General features: G+C 44.0%; 2 protein-coding genes across 2 annotated transcripts in view; both read right to left on the reverse strand.

Annotated features, from left to right (window-relative positions):
* The window catches only part of KCNK13 (potassium two pore domain channel subfamily K member 13), a 127,387-nt gene that overhangs the window by 63,258 nt on the left and 46,280 nt on the right, over positions 1 to 17,849 (reverse strand). The window lies entirely within an intron of this gene.
* LOC129487550 (glutaredoxin-1-like) lies at positions 15,926 to 16,326 on the reverse strand. The gene has a single exon (XM_055288454.2). It carries the CDS (start codon positions 16,316 to 16,318, stop codon positions 16,049 to 16,051), a length of 270 nt encoding a protein of 89 aa, XP_055144429.1. The 5' UTR covers positions 16,319 to 16,326; the 3' UTR covers positions 15,926 to 16,048.

Below are 17,849 nucleotides of genomic sequence, written 5' to 3' on the forward strand. Positions count from 1 at the left end.
CGGAGACCAATTAAGTCAGAATCTCTGGGGGCATTGCTATCTGTTAAAAACTGCCCAGGTGATTTGAAAGGGCAGCTGGGGTTGAGTCACTGGCTTAGAATTAGCCCTGTCTCAGCCTGGGCAACACAGTGAGACCCCATCTCTACAGAAATTTTTCTTTTAATTAGCCAGGTGTGCTGGTGCATGGCTATAGTCCCAGCTACATGGGAGGCTGAGCCAGGAGGAACATCTGAACTCAGGAGTTTGAGGCTGCAGTGAGCCATGATCATGCCACTGCCCTCCAGTCTGAGCAACAGAATGAGACTCTGTCTCAAAAATACTACTACTACTACTAATAGCCATGTCTCATAAATGAGGACTGGCAACTTTTCTCATTGTATTGCCTTTTGTTATGGACTAAATTGTGTCCACCCCAAATTTCTGTGTCAAAGTCCTAACCTGACAGTACCTCAGAATGTGACTGTATTTGGAGACAGGATCTTTAAGGAGGTACTTAAATGAAAACAAGATCCTTAGTGTGGGCCCTAATCCAATCTGGCTGGTGTCCTTAAAGGAGATCAGGACCCAGACACACATGGAGGGAAGACCACATGGAGACGCAGGCAGAAGGCAGTCATCTGCAAGCCAAGGAGAGAGGTCTCAGATGAGACCAATCCTGCTGATACCTTGATCTCAAACTTCCAGCCTTCAGAACTGTAGGAAAATAAACTTCTGTTGTTTCAACCACCCAGTGGCTTGGTTATGGCTGCCCTAGCCGACTGATACAGTTTCAAAGTACCAGGTGCCTTTCAGCTTCCTCAGTGAGTGCAAGTTCCTGGGGGTGGGACTTGCTGTCTCACCTTCATTTCCCTGATGCTTATCAGGCTGTTTGAATATAGCTATAGTTCAATAAATACAACTAAAGCAGCTGTGACCCTGGGCTTATGTCCCAGCTCTGCCACTAATTGGCCATGTGATCTTGGCTAAGTTAACAAGCTTCGGAGTCTTCATCTGAAAAATGCCACTCCATGAGAGTGCTGAGATAGTGTGTGACGGAACCATGCTGGGAAATCTACCCAGATCTTTCCACAGCCTGCCTGATTTTGATTTGGATATGAAGGCTTATTAGGTAGGTATTGAATGAATGAACAGTGTCACAGAGCAAACCATGCAAACCTTTTCTTCTGTCAGCTCAGCTATATTTTAAAAATTAGTTTTATAATACCTTTGGTCTCCTCCAAGTTAGTTTCTCCCTTTTTTTTCCATGTTCATTGAGTGCCTTGGGCCAGTTTGTGAATATCATGTCGCAAACAAAACTCAACAATTTCACACTCCATCTTTAAACAGTAAGTGAGTACAACCCTTTTGCAAAGCAATGTCAAATTATGGGTGAACTGAGGTCAAGAGTTTGAGGCCACCCTGGCCAACATGGTGAAACCCTGTCTCTACTAAAAATACAAAAAAAAATTTAGCCAGGTGTGGTGGTGGGCACCTGTATTCCTAGCTACTTGGGAGGCTAAGGCTGAGGCAGGAGAATCGCTTGAACCTGGGAGGTGGAGGTTGCAGTGAGCTGAGATTACGCCACTACACTCCAGCCTGGGTGACAGAGTAAGACTCTGTCTCAAAAAAAAAAAATTATGGGTGAAAAGTCTTTAAAATATTCATGCCCTATTATCCAGAAACTTCACTTCTGTTACTCACTTCTGAGGAAAAGCTGCTAAATACAGAAATAGCTTTATCTGTAAGTAGATTACTTATAGCATTACATATAACTGAAAAAAACAGTGAAAATCTAAATGTCCAGTAAGGGGGGACAAATAAAATATAGTACATGCCCATCATAGACTATGATGGAGCTATTAAAATTGTGGAAAACGTTTACATGATGGCAGTTATCTTAAGAAAAAGATATAAAATATATAGGTTAAAAATAGATCTGCTGGATGTGGTGGCTCACACCTGTAATCTCAGCACTTTGGGAGGCAGAGGTGGGCAGATCACTTGAGGTCAGGGGTTCGAGACCAGCCTAGCCAACATGGTGAAACACCGTCTCTACTAAAAATACAAAAATTAGCCGGGCGTGGTGTTGCATGCACGTAATTCCAGCTGCTCGGGAGGCTGAGGCAGGAGAATCACTTGAACCTGGGAGGCAGAGGTTGCAGTGAGCTGAGATTGTGCCACTGTACTCCAGCCTGGGTGACAGAGCGAGACTGTCTCAAATAAAATAAAATAAAATAAAATAAAATAAAATAAAATAAGAAGCATAAAGGAAAGGCTAAAAGGCAATCCAACAAGGTGCTAATAAAGTGGGTGCCTTAACAGTGGGCTATGAGTGATTTTCCCTCCTGACCTTTGCTGCTCTGGGCTCCTGACTTTTTTCTATAATGAGCATATACTACATTTATCATGGGAGAAAATAGAGTTAGTATAAAACAGCCAACAATAAAGAACAGAAACAGGACCGAGGAGTCCTATTTTGCTTCAGGATTCAGCTATCTCATTACAATGCTTGAGAATGATCAAACACCATTTAGCTAATGACATTGTCACAGCGTAACAACATCCCTCCCCAGAAGGTTTTCCTGATGTGGGTGTAAAACACATCCTAAGGAAGCCATGGTGCTTACAGGGAGGCAAAGGACAGAGGCTGCCAAGTGCTGCTTCAGCAACTTCTCTTCTATCCCTTTTACAAAACATTCTCTTTAATTAATTTAACAGAAACCTGTCGATGAAAGTCAATATTTACATAAACGGGCACTTCTGATAAGGCACAAATATTATTCTTATTCTTTGCAGCATGCTCTCCATAGCAGTTCCTACCTCGGTAGTGAGCCAGAAACCTAGACATTGGCTGGTTGCCTCCCTCACCCTCATTGTCATGTTCAGTCCTTCAAGTCCTAGTGACGATGGACTCCAAATCGTCCTCCAGTCAGTCCATTTCTCCTATGGCCAATGCCACCACCATCTCTCCCTCAACAACTGCAATAACCTCCCAAGCCGCAGACTGCAATGGGTGTATTTATCCAATTCTGTACCCCCATTGTATCTAGGAAGTAACTCACTTGCTTTTGATTTTATGGGCTCATAGGCAGAAGGGACTTGCCTTGTCTCAAATGAAACTTTGGACTTGGACTTTTGGGCTAATGCTGGAATGAGTTAAGACTTTGAGGACCTGTTGAAAGGGCATGATTGTGTTTTGAAATGTGAAGACATGAGATTTGGGAGGGGCCAGGGGCAGAATGATGTGATTTGGCTTTGTGTCCCCACCCAAATCTCATCGTAAATTTGAATCCCATAATCCCACAGATCATGGGAGGAACCCAGTGGGAAGTAAATGAATCATGGGGGGCAGATCCCCCCATGCCGTTCTCATGATAGTGAGTGAGTTCTCACAAGATCTAATGGTTTTATAAGCATCTAACATTTTCCCTGCTGGCACTCACTTCTCTGTCCTGCCACCATGTGAAGAAAGACGTGTTTGCTTCCCCTTCTGCCATGATGGTAAGTTTCCTGAGGTCTCCCCAGCCACTTAGAACTGTGAGCCAATTAAACCTCTTTTCTTTATAAGTTACCCAATCTCGGGCAGTTCTTTATAGCAGCGTGAGAACGGACTAACACAGTAAATAAAACTCAAAGTAAGCTCCTGTGGGGAGACTTGGTCATCCTCACTGGAATAGTGCACAGACACACACACATCACACATGGAATACTATGCAGTCATAAAAAGAACAAAAATCACGTCTTTTGTGGGAACATAGATGGAGCTGGAGGCCATTATCCTTAGCAAACTAACACAGCAACAGAAAACCGAATACTGCATGTTGTCACTTATAAGTGGGAGCTAAATGATGAGAACACATGGACACAGACAGGAGAACAACAGACACTGGGGCCTACTTGAGAGTGGAGAGTGGGAGGAGGGAGAAGCAGAAAAAATAACTATTGAGTACCAGTCTTAGTATCTGGGTGATGAAATAATTTGTACAAAAAAACTCCTGTGACACAAGTTTACTTATATAACAAACCTGCACATGTACCCCCGAACCTAAATTTTTTTTTAAGTTAAAAAATAAACAGAAAGCCAGGTGCAGTGCTCCGTGTCTATAATTCCAGCACTTTGGGATGCCAAGGTGGGTGGATTGCTTGAGGTCAGGAGTTTGAGACCAGCCTGGCCAACATGGTGAAACCTTGTCTCTACTAAAAATACAAATATTAGCCAGGCGTGGTGGTGGGCGCCTGTAATCCTAGCTATTTGGGAGGCTGAGGCAGGAGAATTGCTTGAACCTGGGAGGCGGAGCTTGCAGTGAGCCAAGATCATGCCACTGCACTCCAGCCTGGGCAACAGAGTAAGACTTTGTCTCTAAATAAATAAATAAATAAACAGAAAATGACAGTTATCCTAGTGGGTATGAACTGGTATATCTCTGTGGTTTTAATTTGCATTTTTCTAGTAACTAGTTCTGTTTGTGTGATGATTATTTATTGATTTGCATATGTTGAACCAACCTTGCATCCCGGAAATGAAGCCTACTTGATCATGGTGGATTAGTTTTTGATGTACTGCTGGATTCAGTTTACAGGTATTTTATTGAGAATTTTTGCATCAATGTTAATCAAGGATATTAACCTGCAGTTTTCTTTTTTTGTTGCATCTCTGCCAGGTTTTGGTAAAGGAATGACCCTGGCCTCATAGAATGAATTGGGGAGGAGTCCTTCCTCCTCGATATTTTGGAATAGTTTCAGTAGGAACGTTACCAGCTCTTCTTTGTACATCTGGTAGAATTCAGCTGTGAATCCATCTGATCCTGTGCTTTTTTTTTGGTTGGTAGGCTATTTATTACTGATTCAATTTTGGAGCTTGTTATTGGTCTGTACAGGTAATCAGTTTCTTCCTGGTTCAGTCTTGGGAGGGTGTATGTGTCCAGGAAAGTATCCATCTCCTTTAGGTTTCCTACTTTGTGTGCATACGGGTGTTCAAAACAGTTTCTGATGGTTATTTTTATTTCTGTGGGGTCAGTGGTAACATCCTCTTTGCCATTTCTAGTTGTGTTTACTTGGATGTTCTCTCTTTTCTTCTTTATTAGTCTAGCTAGTGGACTATCTGTCTTAGTAATTTTTTCAAAAAACCAACTCCTGGATTTGTTGATCTTTTGAATGGTTTTTCATGCCTCTATTTTCCTTCAGTTCAGGTCTGATTTTGGTTATTTTTAAAAATGAAAATAACAAGTGTTGGCCAGGATGCAGGGAAACTGGAATTCTTGTGCATTCCCACGGGGATGTAAGATGTTGCAGTTGTTGTGGAAAATGGTATGGCAGTTCCTCAAAAAGTTAAACAAGATTATCATATAACCCAGTAATTCTACTCCTAAATATCCAAAAATATTGAAAACAAGTAATCAAATACGTGTACACAAATGTCCATAGCAGCACTATTCATAAAAGCCAAAAGGTGGAAACCCAAATGTCCATAAACTATAAAGCACTAAATCATGCTACGATGTAGATAAACCTTGAAAACGTTAAGCTAAGTGAAAGTGTAACCCAGAATCCCGGAATTTTGCGTATGCACTGTGAAAAAGTACGTACTTGTAACTGTTGCATCTTAAGTTCTTGATGTTTCAAAAAAGTTCCAGGAAGAAACTCAGCCCTAGAAAACAAACATGGGTTGGATCCAGAGATGCCTGGGCTGGAGATAAACTTTGCCCAACTCCCCTCATTACCATACTAAACTCTCCTCCCAGGGAGGAGCTTGCTTATTCACCATTTCCTATACACATATGTAGAAGCATGATCGGTGACGGTGCCTTCACTGCATTTACTCTACTTTATATACAATGACTCAGCTACCAGCCCAATAAAAGCCCTGTTTTCACCATTATTTGAGGAGGCACTGCTTTGGGAACTATCCCAGTGTTCTTCTTACTTGCTGCAAGTAATAAAATCTCTTTGTTAAGTCCTCCTTGGTTGTAGTCATTGAGCTGTCACTGGCCAAGCAATCGAACCCACCTGTTGTGTGGGTAAGAAACGGAGACAGACACAAAGGTCACATATTGAAGGATTCCATTTAATGAGAACTGTCTAGGATAGAGAAATCTATACAGACAGAAAACAAGTTGGTGGTTGCCAGGGGCTGAAGGGAAGAGCAAATGAGGAGTAACCATTCAAGTGGTATGAGGTTTTCACCGGGGGCAACAAAAATGCCTTGGAACTAGATAGAGGTAATGGGTACACGACACTGTGAATGCACTAAGCACCACTTCATTGTATACAAGTGGTTCCCCCTTACATAAGGTTTTGCTTTCTGAGGTTTCAGTTACCTGTGGTCAACTATGGTCCAAAATATTAAATGAAAAATTCCAGAAATAAACAATTCCTAATTTTTTTTCTTCTTTGAGACAGAGTCTCGCTCTGTCTCGCCCAGGCTGGGGTGCAATGATGCAATCTCGGTTCACTGCAGCCTCCACCTCCTGGGTTCAAGCGATTCTCTTGCCTCGGCCTTCCGAGTAGCTGGGACTACAGGCATGCACCACCACGCCTGGCTAATTTTTGTATTTTGAGTAGAGACGGGGTTTCATCATGTTGGCCAGGCTGGTCTCAAACTCCTGACCTCAGGTGATCCACCCGCCTCAGCCTCCCAAAGTGCTGGGATTACAGGTGTGAGCCACTGCATCCAGCCCAATTCCTAAGTTTTAAATTGAGTGCCGTTCTAAGGAGCATGATGAGATCTCTCACTGTCCCACTCTGTCTCACTTCAGACATGTTCATCCCTTTGTCCAGCTATATACACTGTTGCCCTTGAGTCAATGAGTAACTGTCTAGGCTATCAGATCCACTGTTGCAGTGCTTGTATCAAGTCACCCTTCTTTTTCTTAACAATGGCTCAGAAGCATGACAGTAGTGATGCTGGCTATTGTTATAATTGTTATATTTTATTCTTAGTTATTGTCGTTAATCTCTTACTGTGCCTTATAAATTAAACTTTATTATAGATATGTATGTGCAGGAAACACAGTATCATATAGGGTTCAGTAGTATCTGAGGCTTGAACCATCCACCCGGGGTCTTGAAATAGATTCTCTAAAGATAAGGGAGGAATTACTGTATTTTGACATGGTTAATTTATGTACGCACATTTCACCTCAATTAAAAAAATAACGGTAATATCTCCCAGTAGGAGAAAAGATGAGCGCATTTGCTTGCAACCCCTTGTAAGATTGGGGATTTCTTGAGCAGTTGTGACACAGACCCGTGGGGTATGCGGCATTCACCTGGCCTGCTGTGCATGGCCTCCTGGGAATTGTGGGGCAAGGGGAACCTTTGCAAACCCGAAGCTCATGCTGCCTGCTGTGTTGTAATGAGTGGTCTAAATCCACTTGGGCTTGTCTCCTTTCCCAAAGCATCCATGGAGGTTTGGTGAGCTGACCTAACTGGGGCCTGCTGTTTACAGGCCGCTTGCTGCTTGACAGGCCTCATTGTCCCCTGATGTACATGAGCCAACAGGGCGCACGGAACTTCCTTTCCAGGGATGCAGTCTGCCATAGCAACTGAAAATTGCTATAACTGTGCAATAGTTTATAACTAAACTGTGCAATAGAAAATCTCAACCACAGCCATGCTTGCTTTTGCCCCCATAACGCCGAGAATATTTATGGGCAAATTGCCAAATACTTGGTGACTTAGTGACATCCATTCAGACAGAAGACAGATTTAAAGGCAGGCTTCAAATATCTTCAGGAGACTATTGCCTGGGAAGGGAGAAAAGGACTCTTTCGAGTGTTCTTACATTTCTATCTGTGTGGTTACGTGGCTACGATATATGTGAAGAAGAGTGCAAACAATAAATGTAAAAATTCATCAAGTTGTACACTTAAGATTTATATCCTTGACTGTATATCGGTCATATCTCAATAAAATTTTTTTTTGGCAGGCATAGAAAAATATGCTTGGAATCATTCCATTTAATGAAAACAAAATGAGCAAACAAACATACAAAGAAACACAGAACCTTCTGGAGCAGTTTAAACACTGTATCAGAGCAAGATGCTGCTCCTTAGAATGAGTAGTGCAATGACCATGCATTACAGCAGTGGTTCTTAATCCTGGCTGATTGAAAATCACCTGAAGAGCTTTTAATAAATACCAATGCCTGGGCACCACCCACAGAGATTCTGATTTAATTGCCTGGGCATAAAAGAACACGTTATAGCTCCCCATGTGGTTTTATCACGGTGGACAAACCATGGCCCACAACCTAGATCGGCCTGTTGCCTGTTTTTTGTTGTTTTTTTTTTTAATAACATGTTATTGGAACCCACCCATGCATGTTCATTTATGTAAACTCATGGCTGCTTTCAGGCTACAGTCGCAAAGTTGAGCAGTTGCAACAGAGACCCTATAGTCTGCAAGCCTGAAATATTTGCTGGCTGGCCCTTTACAGAAAGGGCCCCTGGGTCAGACATCTGAATTGAATGTGGAGTTTATAAAACACAAAAAGATGTTCAGCACCACCTGGAACCTTCTGACTCCAACTCTCCAGGATGAGGCTTGGGCATGACTTCTTTGTAAGTTTCACAGGAGATTTTTCTTGAGGATCCCCTGGTTCTGAATTAGGGCCCTTGGTGCTTTGTGGTGATGCAGTTCCCAGTGGAGCCCAGTGACCAGCAGGAACAGGCTGGCTCTTCCAGAATCATGTGAGGAACGTTTACAACTCAGATCCCCAGTAATTACCCTTCAGAGATTCACACTCAGTTGCTCCGGGGTAGGGTCCATCTACTGCTGTTATAAACAAACCAACCAACAAAACCCCAAAACAATGAAACCCCAAAACTCCTCTCTGTGTTTGGGACCATTTACATTCAGGAGCTGAAATGAGACCAGGTCCCAGTCCCAAAATTTTGAAGGTGCAATTCCTCCTGATTGCCAGAATCTGCATTGGGTTGGTAGAAGTCAAGTGATTTGGCTCTGACTTTGGATTTAAGTGCAAACAAGAGAGCTGGTTTTGCCCAGGCCACACTTGGAGAGCACTCCAAAGTCTCTGCTCTGCAAAGAAGGTGAGGTGAACCTGCACCTGGATGCAGAAAGAGGGGCCACCTAGCAGAAGGGGAAACCTGCACTGCAAGGCTGCCACCTGGTGAGCACCGGCGATGCTCAACTGGCAATCAAATCCCTCAGGACAGCCACTGCCATCTGTTTCCAGGACAGAAACCAACAACCTAGGTCTCACTCTCAAGGATGATGCACAGGAGCACCCAGACAATCAGGAACATACACCTCCTGGTGGTGGAGACACAAAGAAGCATGGAACAAAATCCCTGCCCAGAGGCTGTAATTAACATACACGAAAAAAGATTGGGAGCAATATACATGTGCAAGCATCTACCTTAGAACGCAGGTGACCTCCATGGTCCTAAGAATGGGGAAGGTCTGCTGTAATTAAGGCCAGGCTTAACCGGGCTTTCCCAGGACCAGAGGAATTTCTAGTTAGGTTGACACCATTTTCTCAAACTTGGCTGCCCCTTATAATCACCTGGGGAGGTTTCAAAATCCCGAAGCCCAGGTCCTGCCCCAGACCACTTAAATCAGAATCTCTGCGGGTGGCAACGAGACTTCAGTAGTTGTTAAAGTTCCTCAGGTGATTCCAATGTGCAGCCAAGTTTGAGCGCCCTGGTCTACACCCAGAGAAGTCCAAGGGGGTCTGGGTGCAGAGAGAAACAACGGGAAGCTGTCTGGAGCCTGAGTATAGATACGTGGGGAGGGGCAGATGGCTGGAAGTACACACAAGTCCACAGAGGGTGGTGAGGGGAAGGGTGGCAACAACTATGATACTCTAGATAGAAATTGGAAATAAATTGGCACAGCTGAGGGGATCCACTGGGAAGTGAGCCAAGGTACTCAAGGAAGAGCTGCAATGAAAATTCGAGTTTGCTTTTTCTTTGGTCTAGGGCATTTTGACCCCACCATATTTTCGGGAATAATTTTAGACTTACAGAAAAGTCGCAAAGATAATACAGAAAGTTCTTGTATATCCCTCTAGGTTTCTTTTTCTTTCGTTTTTTTCTTTTTTTTTTCTTTTTAGACGGAATCTCACTCTGTCCTCCAGGCTGGAGTGCAGTGGCACGATCTTGGCTCACTGCAACCTCCTCCTCCTGGGTTCAAGTGATTCTCCTGCCTCAGCCTCCCAAGTAGCTGGGACTACAGGCACATGCCACCATGCTCGGCTAATTTTTGTATTTTCAGTAGAGACGGGGTTTCACCATGTTGGTCAGGCTGGTCTGGAATGCCTGACCTCAGATGATCCTCCCAGCTTGGCCTCCCAAAGTGCTGGGATTACAGGCGTGAGCCACCGTTCCCGGGCCCTTTCGGTTTCTTCTAATGTTAAGATCTTACATTACCATAGCACATGGGTCAAAATTCAAAACACCACCATTAGTACGTTACTACCCACCAAACTCCAGACTTCATTTGGATTTCACCTATTTTTCATCAATGTCCTTTTTCTGCTCCGGGATCCAATCGAAGATGGTGCACTGATTCAGTCATCAGGTTTCATTTGTACCCCACCATTTTCAAACACTCTATTTGATTCAATTGGTGCTTTACACTTAAAAACATTTTTGTTTTGTCTTTATGAATATGTATATATATTTTCGTCCGAATTTTGCCACTGAAGAAATTTTATTGAGACAATCTTTTCCTCAGTGAATTCCATTACAAGCTACTTTAATTCTTTCAACAATTTTTCCATGCAGGTAAACCAGTACTATGTTTTTCCATTAAAAAAAAAAAAAACTTTTCAACCAGGTGCAATGGCTCACACCTGTAATCCTAGCACTTTAGGAGGCTGGGGAGGGAAGATTGCTTGAGCTCAGGAGTTAAAGACAGGCCCAGCCTGGGCAATATGGCAAAACCCTGTCTCTACAAAAAATACAAAAAATTAGCAGGGCATGGTGGCACAATCTGTGGTCCCAGCTACTCAAGAGGTTGGGGTGAAAGGATTGCTCGAGCCCAGAAGGATGAAGCTGCAATGAGCTGTGATGACACCACTGCCCTCCACCCTGGGCGACAGAGCAAGACCCTGTCTCCAAAAAAAAAAAAAAAAAAAATCTTTTCAACAGATTTTTTTTTTTACAATAAATTTTACCAAAAATATTTGGTTCATCAATTACTTTTTGTCTATATGAATGCTGTCCCTCATGGTTTTTGACAATCTGAGTTTCCTTGGATAATCACATTTCCACCAAGATCAATTTTCCTGAGTCAAATTCTGCATATCCAGATTTGCCAAGATGTGATCCTTCTATTGGTTAAAAAAACAATTTTACCATGTGCATTTTTTCCTTCTGTTGCTTTTATTTCATTTGAGTTTACTATCACATTTAATTTTTTGCAGTTCAGTTGTTGTACTTTTCAACTTTACCATGTTTACTTTCTGTAGTTTCTCATTTGCAACAATTTTTTTATCACTTGCAATTTTAACTATTGTATTTCCTTTTGGGTTTTTTCTACCAATAGTATTTGAAGCGATGACTACAAGATTGATGATTTGCATTGTTTTTAGTTGAGCCATGGAAGAATTGAATGGCTCTTCTCAGATACTCTAGAGATGCTCTACTGGCCGGGATGAATCAACTGTATTGCTCATCCAGTTCTTCTGGATGTTTGTGTTCACACATGAACCAGCAGAGCAAGAATAGATGATGAGTCAAGTGAGTGAAATGATCTGCTTCATTTAAAAAAACTTTTTAAAAGCTTCACTTGGTGGGTGGGAGTCCCTGCATGTCAGCAGCACTGCTTTACCCACAGAACACAATGTAAATGGCATCGCTAGAGATACGCAGAATGGTGCAGGAATGTGAGAAAAAGGTAAGAAGGGCCAAGGAGAACGAGCAGAGCAGGATGTTTGGCTGAATTCCAGGCAAAGACACAGGGACCAGACATGGTGCTGAGGCAGAGCCTTGATCTAAGAGAAGACGTCCTAGCTCCCAGAATTGGGATATAAGGTCAGGGTGGGGCCAGCCCCAAGGTTGATTTTCTGCTAAACAACTAGCCTAGGATCCTTAGACTCCCCAGGAGTGGATTCTCTCTTAAGAGCCTGAAGTGTGGCCCAGTGACCCACCTGTGAGGGATGCGTGGAAGGGGTGGGGCCAGAAAATTACTAGAGAAGTCAATTCACCTGAAGAAATCAGTCACCTTATTTATTTAGGTAAAAAAATAGTCACAAGAGAAGGTTTCGCTGTAATACTCTATGGTAAGCAACTGCCTGCATAGAGGGAAAGTGGCTTTATTGTTGTGGCCAAGCCATCTGGGGCAGTGTTGTCACAGAGAGGGACATTCTGCATCTAGAGATGAAAGGGCTCAGCCCCTTCTCCAGATGCCCCAGACAACCTTCTCCAAATAAGTGCAGGTCAACATCTTTCTGCTTTGTCTCAGGACAACAAAAGCGAACATTTCACTGTCTTCTATACTGTTCTCTCCCACTGCCAGACTAGAATCAATGAAATGCACAGAAAAAGGGCACAGCTGGGAAATAATTGGGCTTGAGTAGCAACTAACAATTCCCCTCATTCTTTCCCTGAGCTAATCAACCACATCTCCTAGAGCCAAAAAGGAGAGGTCCTCTTCTCTGTGTATATATGAAATGTAACACATTTGGGGAAAAAAGTGAATAAATGTATAAATGACTTGAGCATCTTTGTAACTAATACTCCGTCAAGAAATAGAAAATTTCCAGAACCTCAGTGGGTGGCCAACTCTCTATCCTCTATCTGACACCCCAGGGCAGTTTCTTGACTTGCACAGAATCTGAGATTTGGACGGAGAACTAGAGCTTTGTTTTGCAAAGGTCCACAAAATCTGGAGATGTCTAGAAATGAAGTTGGGCTTCTCAACTTAGTGGCTCTAAGGCAACACTCAGGGAATTAAGTATTAATAGGCTAATGCAGGGAGTTCCTGATCAGGGGGTTCAGAGTGAGACTCAGAGACTCAGGGATGTATTTTTTTTTTTTTTTTTTGAGACAAAAGTCTCGCTCTTGTCGTCCAGGCTGGAGTGCAATGGCGCCATCTCAGCTCACTGCAAACTTTGCCTCCCGAGTTCAAGCGATTCTCCTGCCTCAGCCTCCTGAGTAGCTGGGATTACAGGCACCTGCCACCACGTCCAGCTAATTTTTGTATTTTTAGTAGAGACAGGGTTTCACCATGTTGGCCAGGCTGGTCTCAAACTCCTGACCTCAGGTGATCCGCCCGCCTTGGCCTCCCAAAGGGCTGGGATTACAGGCGTGAGCCACTGCACTTGGCCAGGGATATGCATATTTGGTAAGTACCCCCAGGAGATTCAATAGTATGTGGTTCTCAAAGACATGCCCCTTTAGAAAGACATGCACTGAATCCACAGACACTTAGCTCAGGAGGCACTATGTGACTCCTTATGTCCTTGCTACTCAAAGTGTGGCCCCAGACTAGCAGTAGTGGCATCACCTGGAATGCAAAATCCTGGGTCCCACTCCAGAGCTCCTGAATCAGATGCTTTTTTTTTTCTTTTTTTTTTTTTTTTGAGACAAAGACTCACTCCGTCACCCAGGCTGGAGTGCTGTGGCACGATGTCGACTCACTGCAACTTCTGCCTCCCGAGTAGCTGGGATTACAGGTGCCTGCCACCGTGCCTTGCTAATTTTTGTATTTTTAGTAGAGACGGGGTTTTACCATGTTGGCAAGGCTGGTCTCGAACTTCTGACCTCAAGTAATCCACCCGTCTTGGCCTCCCAAAGTGCTGGGATTACAGGCATGAGCCACCGCACCGGCTCAGATGCATTTTTATACGGTCTTGCTGGTAATCTGCACTCACATTAAAGCTGTAGTAGCACACCTCTGGATTCCTTAAAGACAGTTCTCAGCAGGGGCAATGCTGCCCCTACAGGGCATTCAGGAAATATGAGTTGGACAGGTGGTTTGGCTGTCACAATGACTGGCATTTAGTATGGAGGGGGTAGGGTTGTTACATGTCCAGCACATTAAATAAATATCCTGGCCAGGTGAGGTGGTTCATGCCTATAATCGTGCACTTTGGGAGGCTGAGGCAGATGGATCACTTGAGTCTTGGATTTTGAGACCAGCCTGGGCAACATGGCGAAATCCTGTCTCTACAAAAAAATACAAAAATTAGCTCGTCGTGGTAGTGCATGCTTGTGGTCTCAGCTGCTCGGGAGGTTGAGGTGGGAGGATCACCTGAGCCCAGGAGGTTGAGGCTACAGTGAGCCGTGATTGCGCCACTGCACTCCAGCCTGGGTGACAGAGCAAGTCCTTTCTCAAAAAAGAAAAAAAAAAAAAAAAAAAGGCCCGGCGCAGTGGCTCACACCTGTAATCCCAGCACTTTGGGAGGCCAAGACAGGTAGATCACGAGGTCAGGAGATTGAGACCATCCTGGCTAACACGGTGAAACCCCATCTCTACTAAAAAAAATACAAAAAATTACCCGGGCGTGGTGGCAGGTGCCTGTAGTCCCAGCTACTTGGGAGGCTGAGGCAGGAGAATGGCGTGAACCTGGGGGGTGGAGCTTGCAGTGAGCCGAGATCACGCCACTGCACTCCAGCCTGGGCGACAGAGCGAGACTCCACCTCAGAAAAAGAAAAGAAAGAAAGAAAAGGAAGTCCTGCATCCTGTACAACTTCCAAATGTCTCACTGGATAAATATCTGCATTTATCTGAGTCTAGAACCTAATTCTTGTTTTTTCATCTATAGGTATCTTTTTATTAGAAAAGAAATTAAACATTCTCACTAGAGACTGAAGAAGGAAACTAACAATCTTACAGTTCTAGAAAAGGCAAACTTCATAAGGGATTCTTAAGTTTTCAAAGCACTGGGGGCTCTTTCACAGATACACTCTTGGGGTAGGGGGCTGTAAGTTTTCTCAGATGTTTTACATTTTGTGCTTTAATTTTTGCTGGTACTCTAAATCAAATAAATACACAGTGTTCAGGATTATCTGGATGGCCATCTTAAATAACAGAGTGTTCCACATGACCACAGCCTCTGTACTTGTGCCTCTGATCCATGTGACAGCAAGACCAACTATGCTTTACTTTTCATATGATTTCTCCAGTTGGGTCCTGAGACCTTTCAGATAATTTTTTTTTTTTTTTTTTCTGAGACAGAGTCTCACTCTGTTGCCCAGGCTGGAGTGCAGTGGCGCAATCTCAGCTCACTGCAAGTTCCGCCTCCCAAGTAGCTAGGACTACAGGCGCCTGCCACCATGACCAGCTAATTTTTTTGTATTTTTAGTAGAGATAGGGTTTCACCGTGTTAGCCAGGATGGTCTCGATCTCCTGACCTTGTGATCCGCCCACCTCTGCCTCCCAAAGTGCTGGGATTACAGGCGTGAGCCACCGTGCCCGGCCCTTTCACAGACTCTTTCACAGAATTGTTGAACATTTCCTATGAGATCTGTGAGAGGACATGGTGGACAACACTGGTTCAGGGCAGTGATTCTCAAGGTGGGATGGGATGGGGCGGGGTTGAGTCTCCGGAGAGGTGCGTGTAGTTTGAAAGAACACATTCAAAATACCCACTGATTTCATAACACCAACTCCATAAAGTCAAGCGGAAAAATGATTTCAGCTAATGGGCAGTAGCAGAAAACCAACTAAGGATTCATCATTGTGGAGAAGGAGTCTGTATAAACATAGTTGAAAAACACTGGCTTACAGGCAGAGGAATGCTGACACATGGAGAACAGTAAGAAACGCACGCCAAAGAGAAAGAACAACTGAGGGTGAGTGAGCGAATCCTAGGCCAGAACTTGTCACAGTCTTCTGAAAACCAAAGAGCACATCAAGAAGAAAACCAAGATGGCCCGTCAACCTCCTTGGCCCCATGGTTAAGAGCAAGTTGATCCACTTTTAAATACTGAGGCAAAAGAAGAAAAAAGCTGTTTGTGCCTCCCAAATTCATCCACCAGGAAGTGCTGTCATCACGTGCAATGCCATCCAGCTCTTGAGGAGGAAAGTCAGCATGTGGCCTGCTCTGTGGTTACTGCAAAACTCCAATCTGCTTTAGCCGCGTCAGCAGTTCCCCACTCTATTGCATAGTGACTAGATCACTGCATCTGCCTATACAATCTTTACCAATAAAGACTCGAGGCCCTGTTCTTGCTCCCGTGAGCTGTTCCAAATAATGAATCTCGTTAGTGTGGCTGGTGGCTGTGATATCGACAAATTCCAGAAGCCCTTGTTTGATGGGCAATTGACTGAGGATCTCTTGGGTCCTCCTACAGAATGGGCAGGTGGGCTTGATGAACACAACCACCTTCCCAGGCTGGATTTTGCAGTTCACACACTCTTGAGCCATGCCAACAGGCTGCGGTCTCCCCTGGAAGAATCCTCAGCTGTAGGTATTGCATGGGTATTGAGCCGAACCTAAGTCTTATTTTACAAATAAACACACTCTTTGTTTTTGCACAGTTTTAATGTTTACTGAAATTTCCAGGCAGGCAACTGCCCCATAAGTTGAGGGAAGGCTCAACATGTTTTTTTTTTTTTTTTTTTTTGAGACGGAGTCTCACACTGTTACCCAGGCTGGAGGGCAATGGCCCATCTCGGCTCACTGTAAGTTCTGCCTCCCAGGTTCATGCCATTCTCCTGCCTCAGCCTCCCAAGTAGCTGGGACTACAGGTGTCCACCACCACGCCCGGCTAATTTTTTGTATTTTAGTAGAGATGGGGTTTCACCATGTTAGCCAGGATGGTCTTGATCTCCTGACCTTGTGATCTACCCGCCTTGGCCTACCAAAGTGCTGGGATTACAGGCACAAGCCACCACACCCAGCCAACATGTATTTTAAGAGTAACCAAATGTGCACCATCTCGGCCAATCTCATCATGGACAGTAAAGCGGTGGTGTGCAGTACAGAGCACCTGTGTCAGCCTACCTGTTGGTACAAACACCTGAGCACTTCATTATAGTCAGACCCTAGCATTTATATATTGATATACTTTTTTTTTTGAGATGGAGTCTCAGACTGTCCCCCAGGCTGGAGTGCAGTGGTGCAATCTCAGCTCACTGCAACCTCTGCCTCCTGGATTCAAGCGATTCTCCTGCCTCAGCCTCCCGGAGTAGCTTGGACTACAGGCATGCACCACCACTCCCAGCTAATTTTTGTATTTTTAGTAGAGATGGGGTTTCGCCATGTTGGCCAGGCTGGTCTGGAGCTCCTGGCCTCAAACAATCCATGCGCCTTGGCCTCCCAAAGTGCTGGGATTACAGGTATGAGCCACCACACCTGGCCCATATTATTTTACTATAAATGTTTTCTGTTGTTTATTCTTTTATAATTAGGGCAGTATAATGTCTTTCTAAAATACATGTGTAGTTTATTTTACCTATAAAATTTCATTTCAGGATAATAAATAGTTATAAAATTTCATGATAGTATCACAGATTTTTTTTTTGAAGACATAGTCTCACTCTGTCACCCAGGGTGGAGTGCAGTGGCGAGATCTCAGCTCACTGCAAGCTCTGCTTCCTGAGTTCAAATGATTCTCATGCCTCAGCCTCCCGAGTAGCTGGAATTACAGGCATGAGCCACCATGCCTGGCTAATTTTTGTATTTGTAGTAGGGACAGAGTTTCACCATGTTGGCCAGGCTGGTCTCGAACTCCTGACCTCAGGTGATCCGCCCGCCTCAGCCTCCCAAAGTGCTGGTATTACAGGTGTGAGCCACTGAGCCCAGCACCTTTCTGATTTTGCCTATTAGTATGTGATGTGGAAAACATTTCAGATGGTACAGTATGTCAAAATGAGATCTCTTCAGAAGTTCTGTATTTACTGTGGGGCCTTATGGCACCCAGCTCATAAATTGTTTTTGACATAAAAAGGGAGTT

This window comes from Symphalangus syndactylus, chromosome 8 (assembly GCF_028878055.3).
Source record: "Symphalangus syndactylus isolate Jambi chromosome 8, NHGRI_mSymSyn1-v2.1_pri, whole genome shotgun sequence".
Lineage (NCBI taxonomy): Eukaryota > Metazoa > Chordata > Mammalia > Primates > Hylobatidae > Symphalangus > Symphalangus syndactylus.

Excerpts from the sequence above, each read along its gene's own strand:
- LOC129487550 (XM_055288454.2), bottom strand. The coding sequence starts at position 16,318 with ATGGCTCAAGAGTGTGTGAACTGCAAAATCCAGCCTGGGAAGGTGGTT.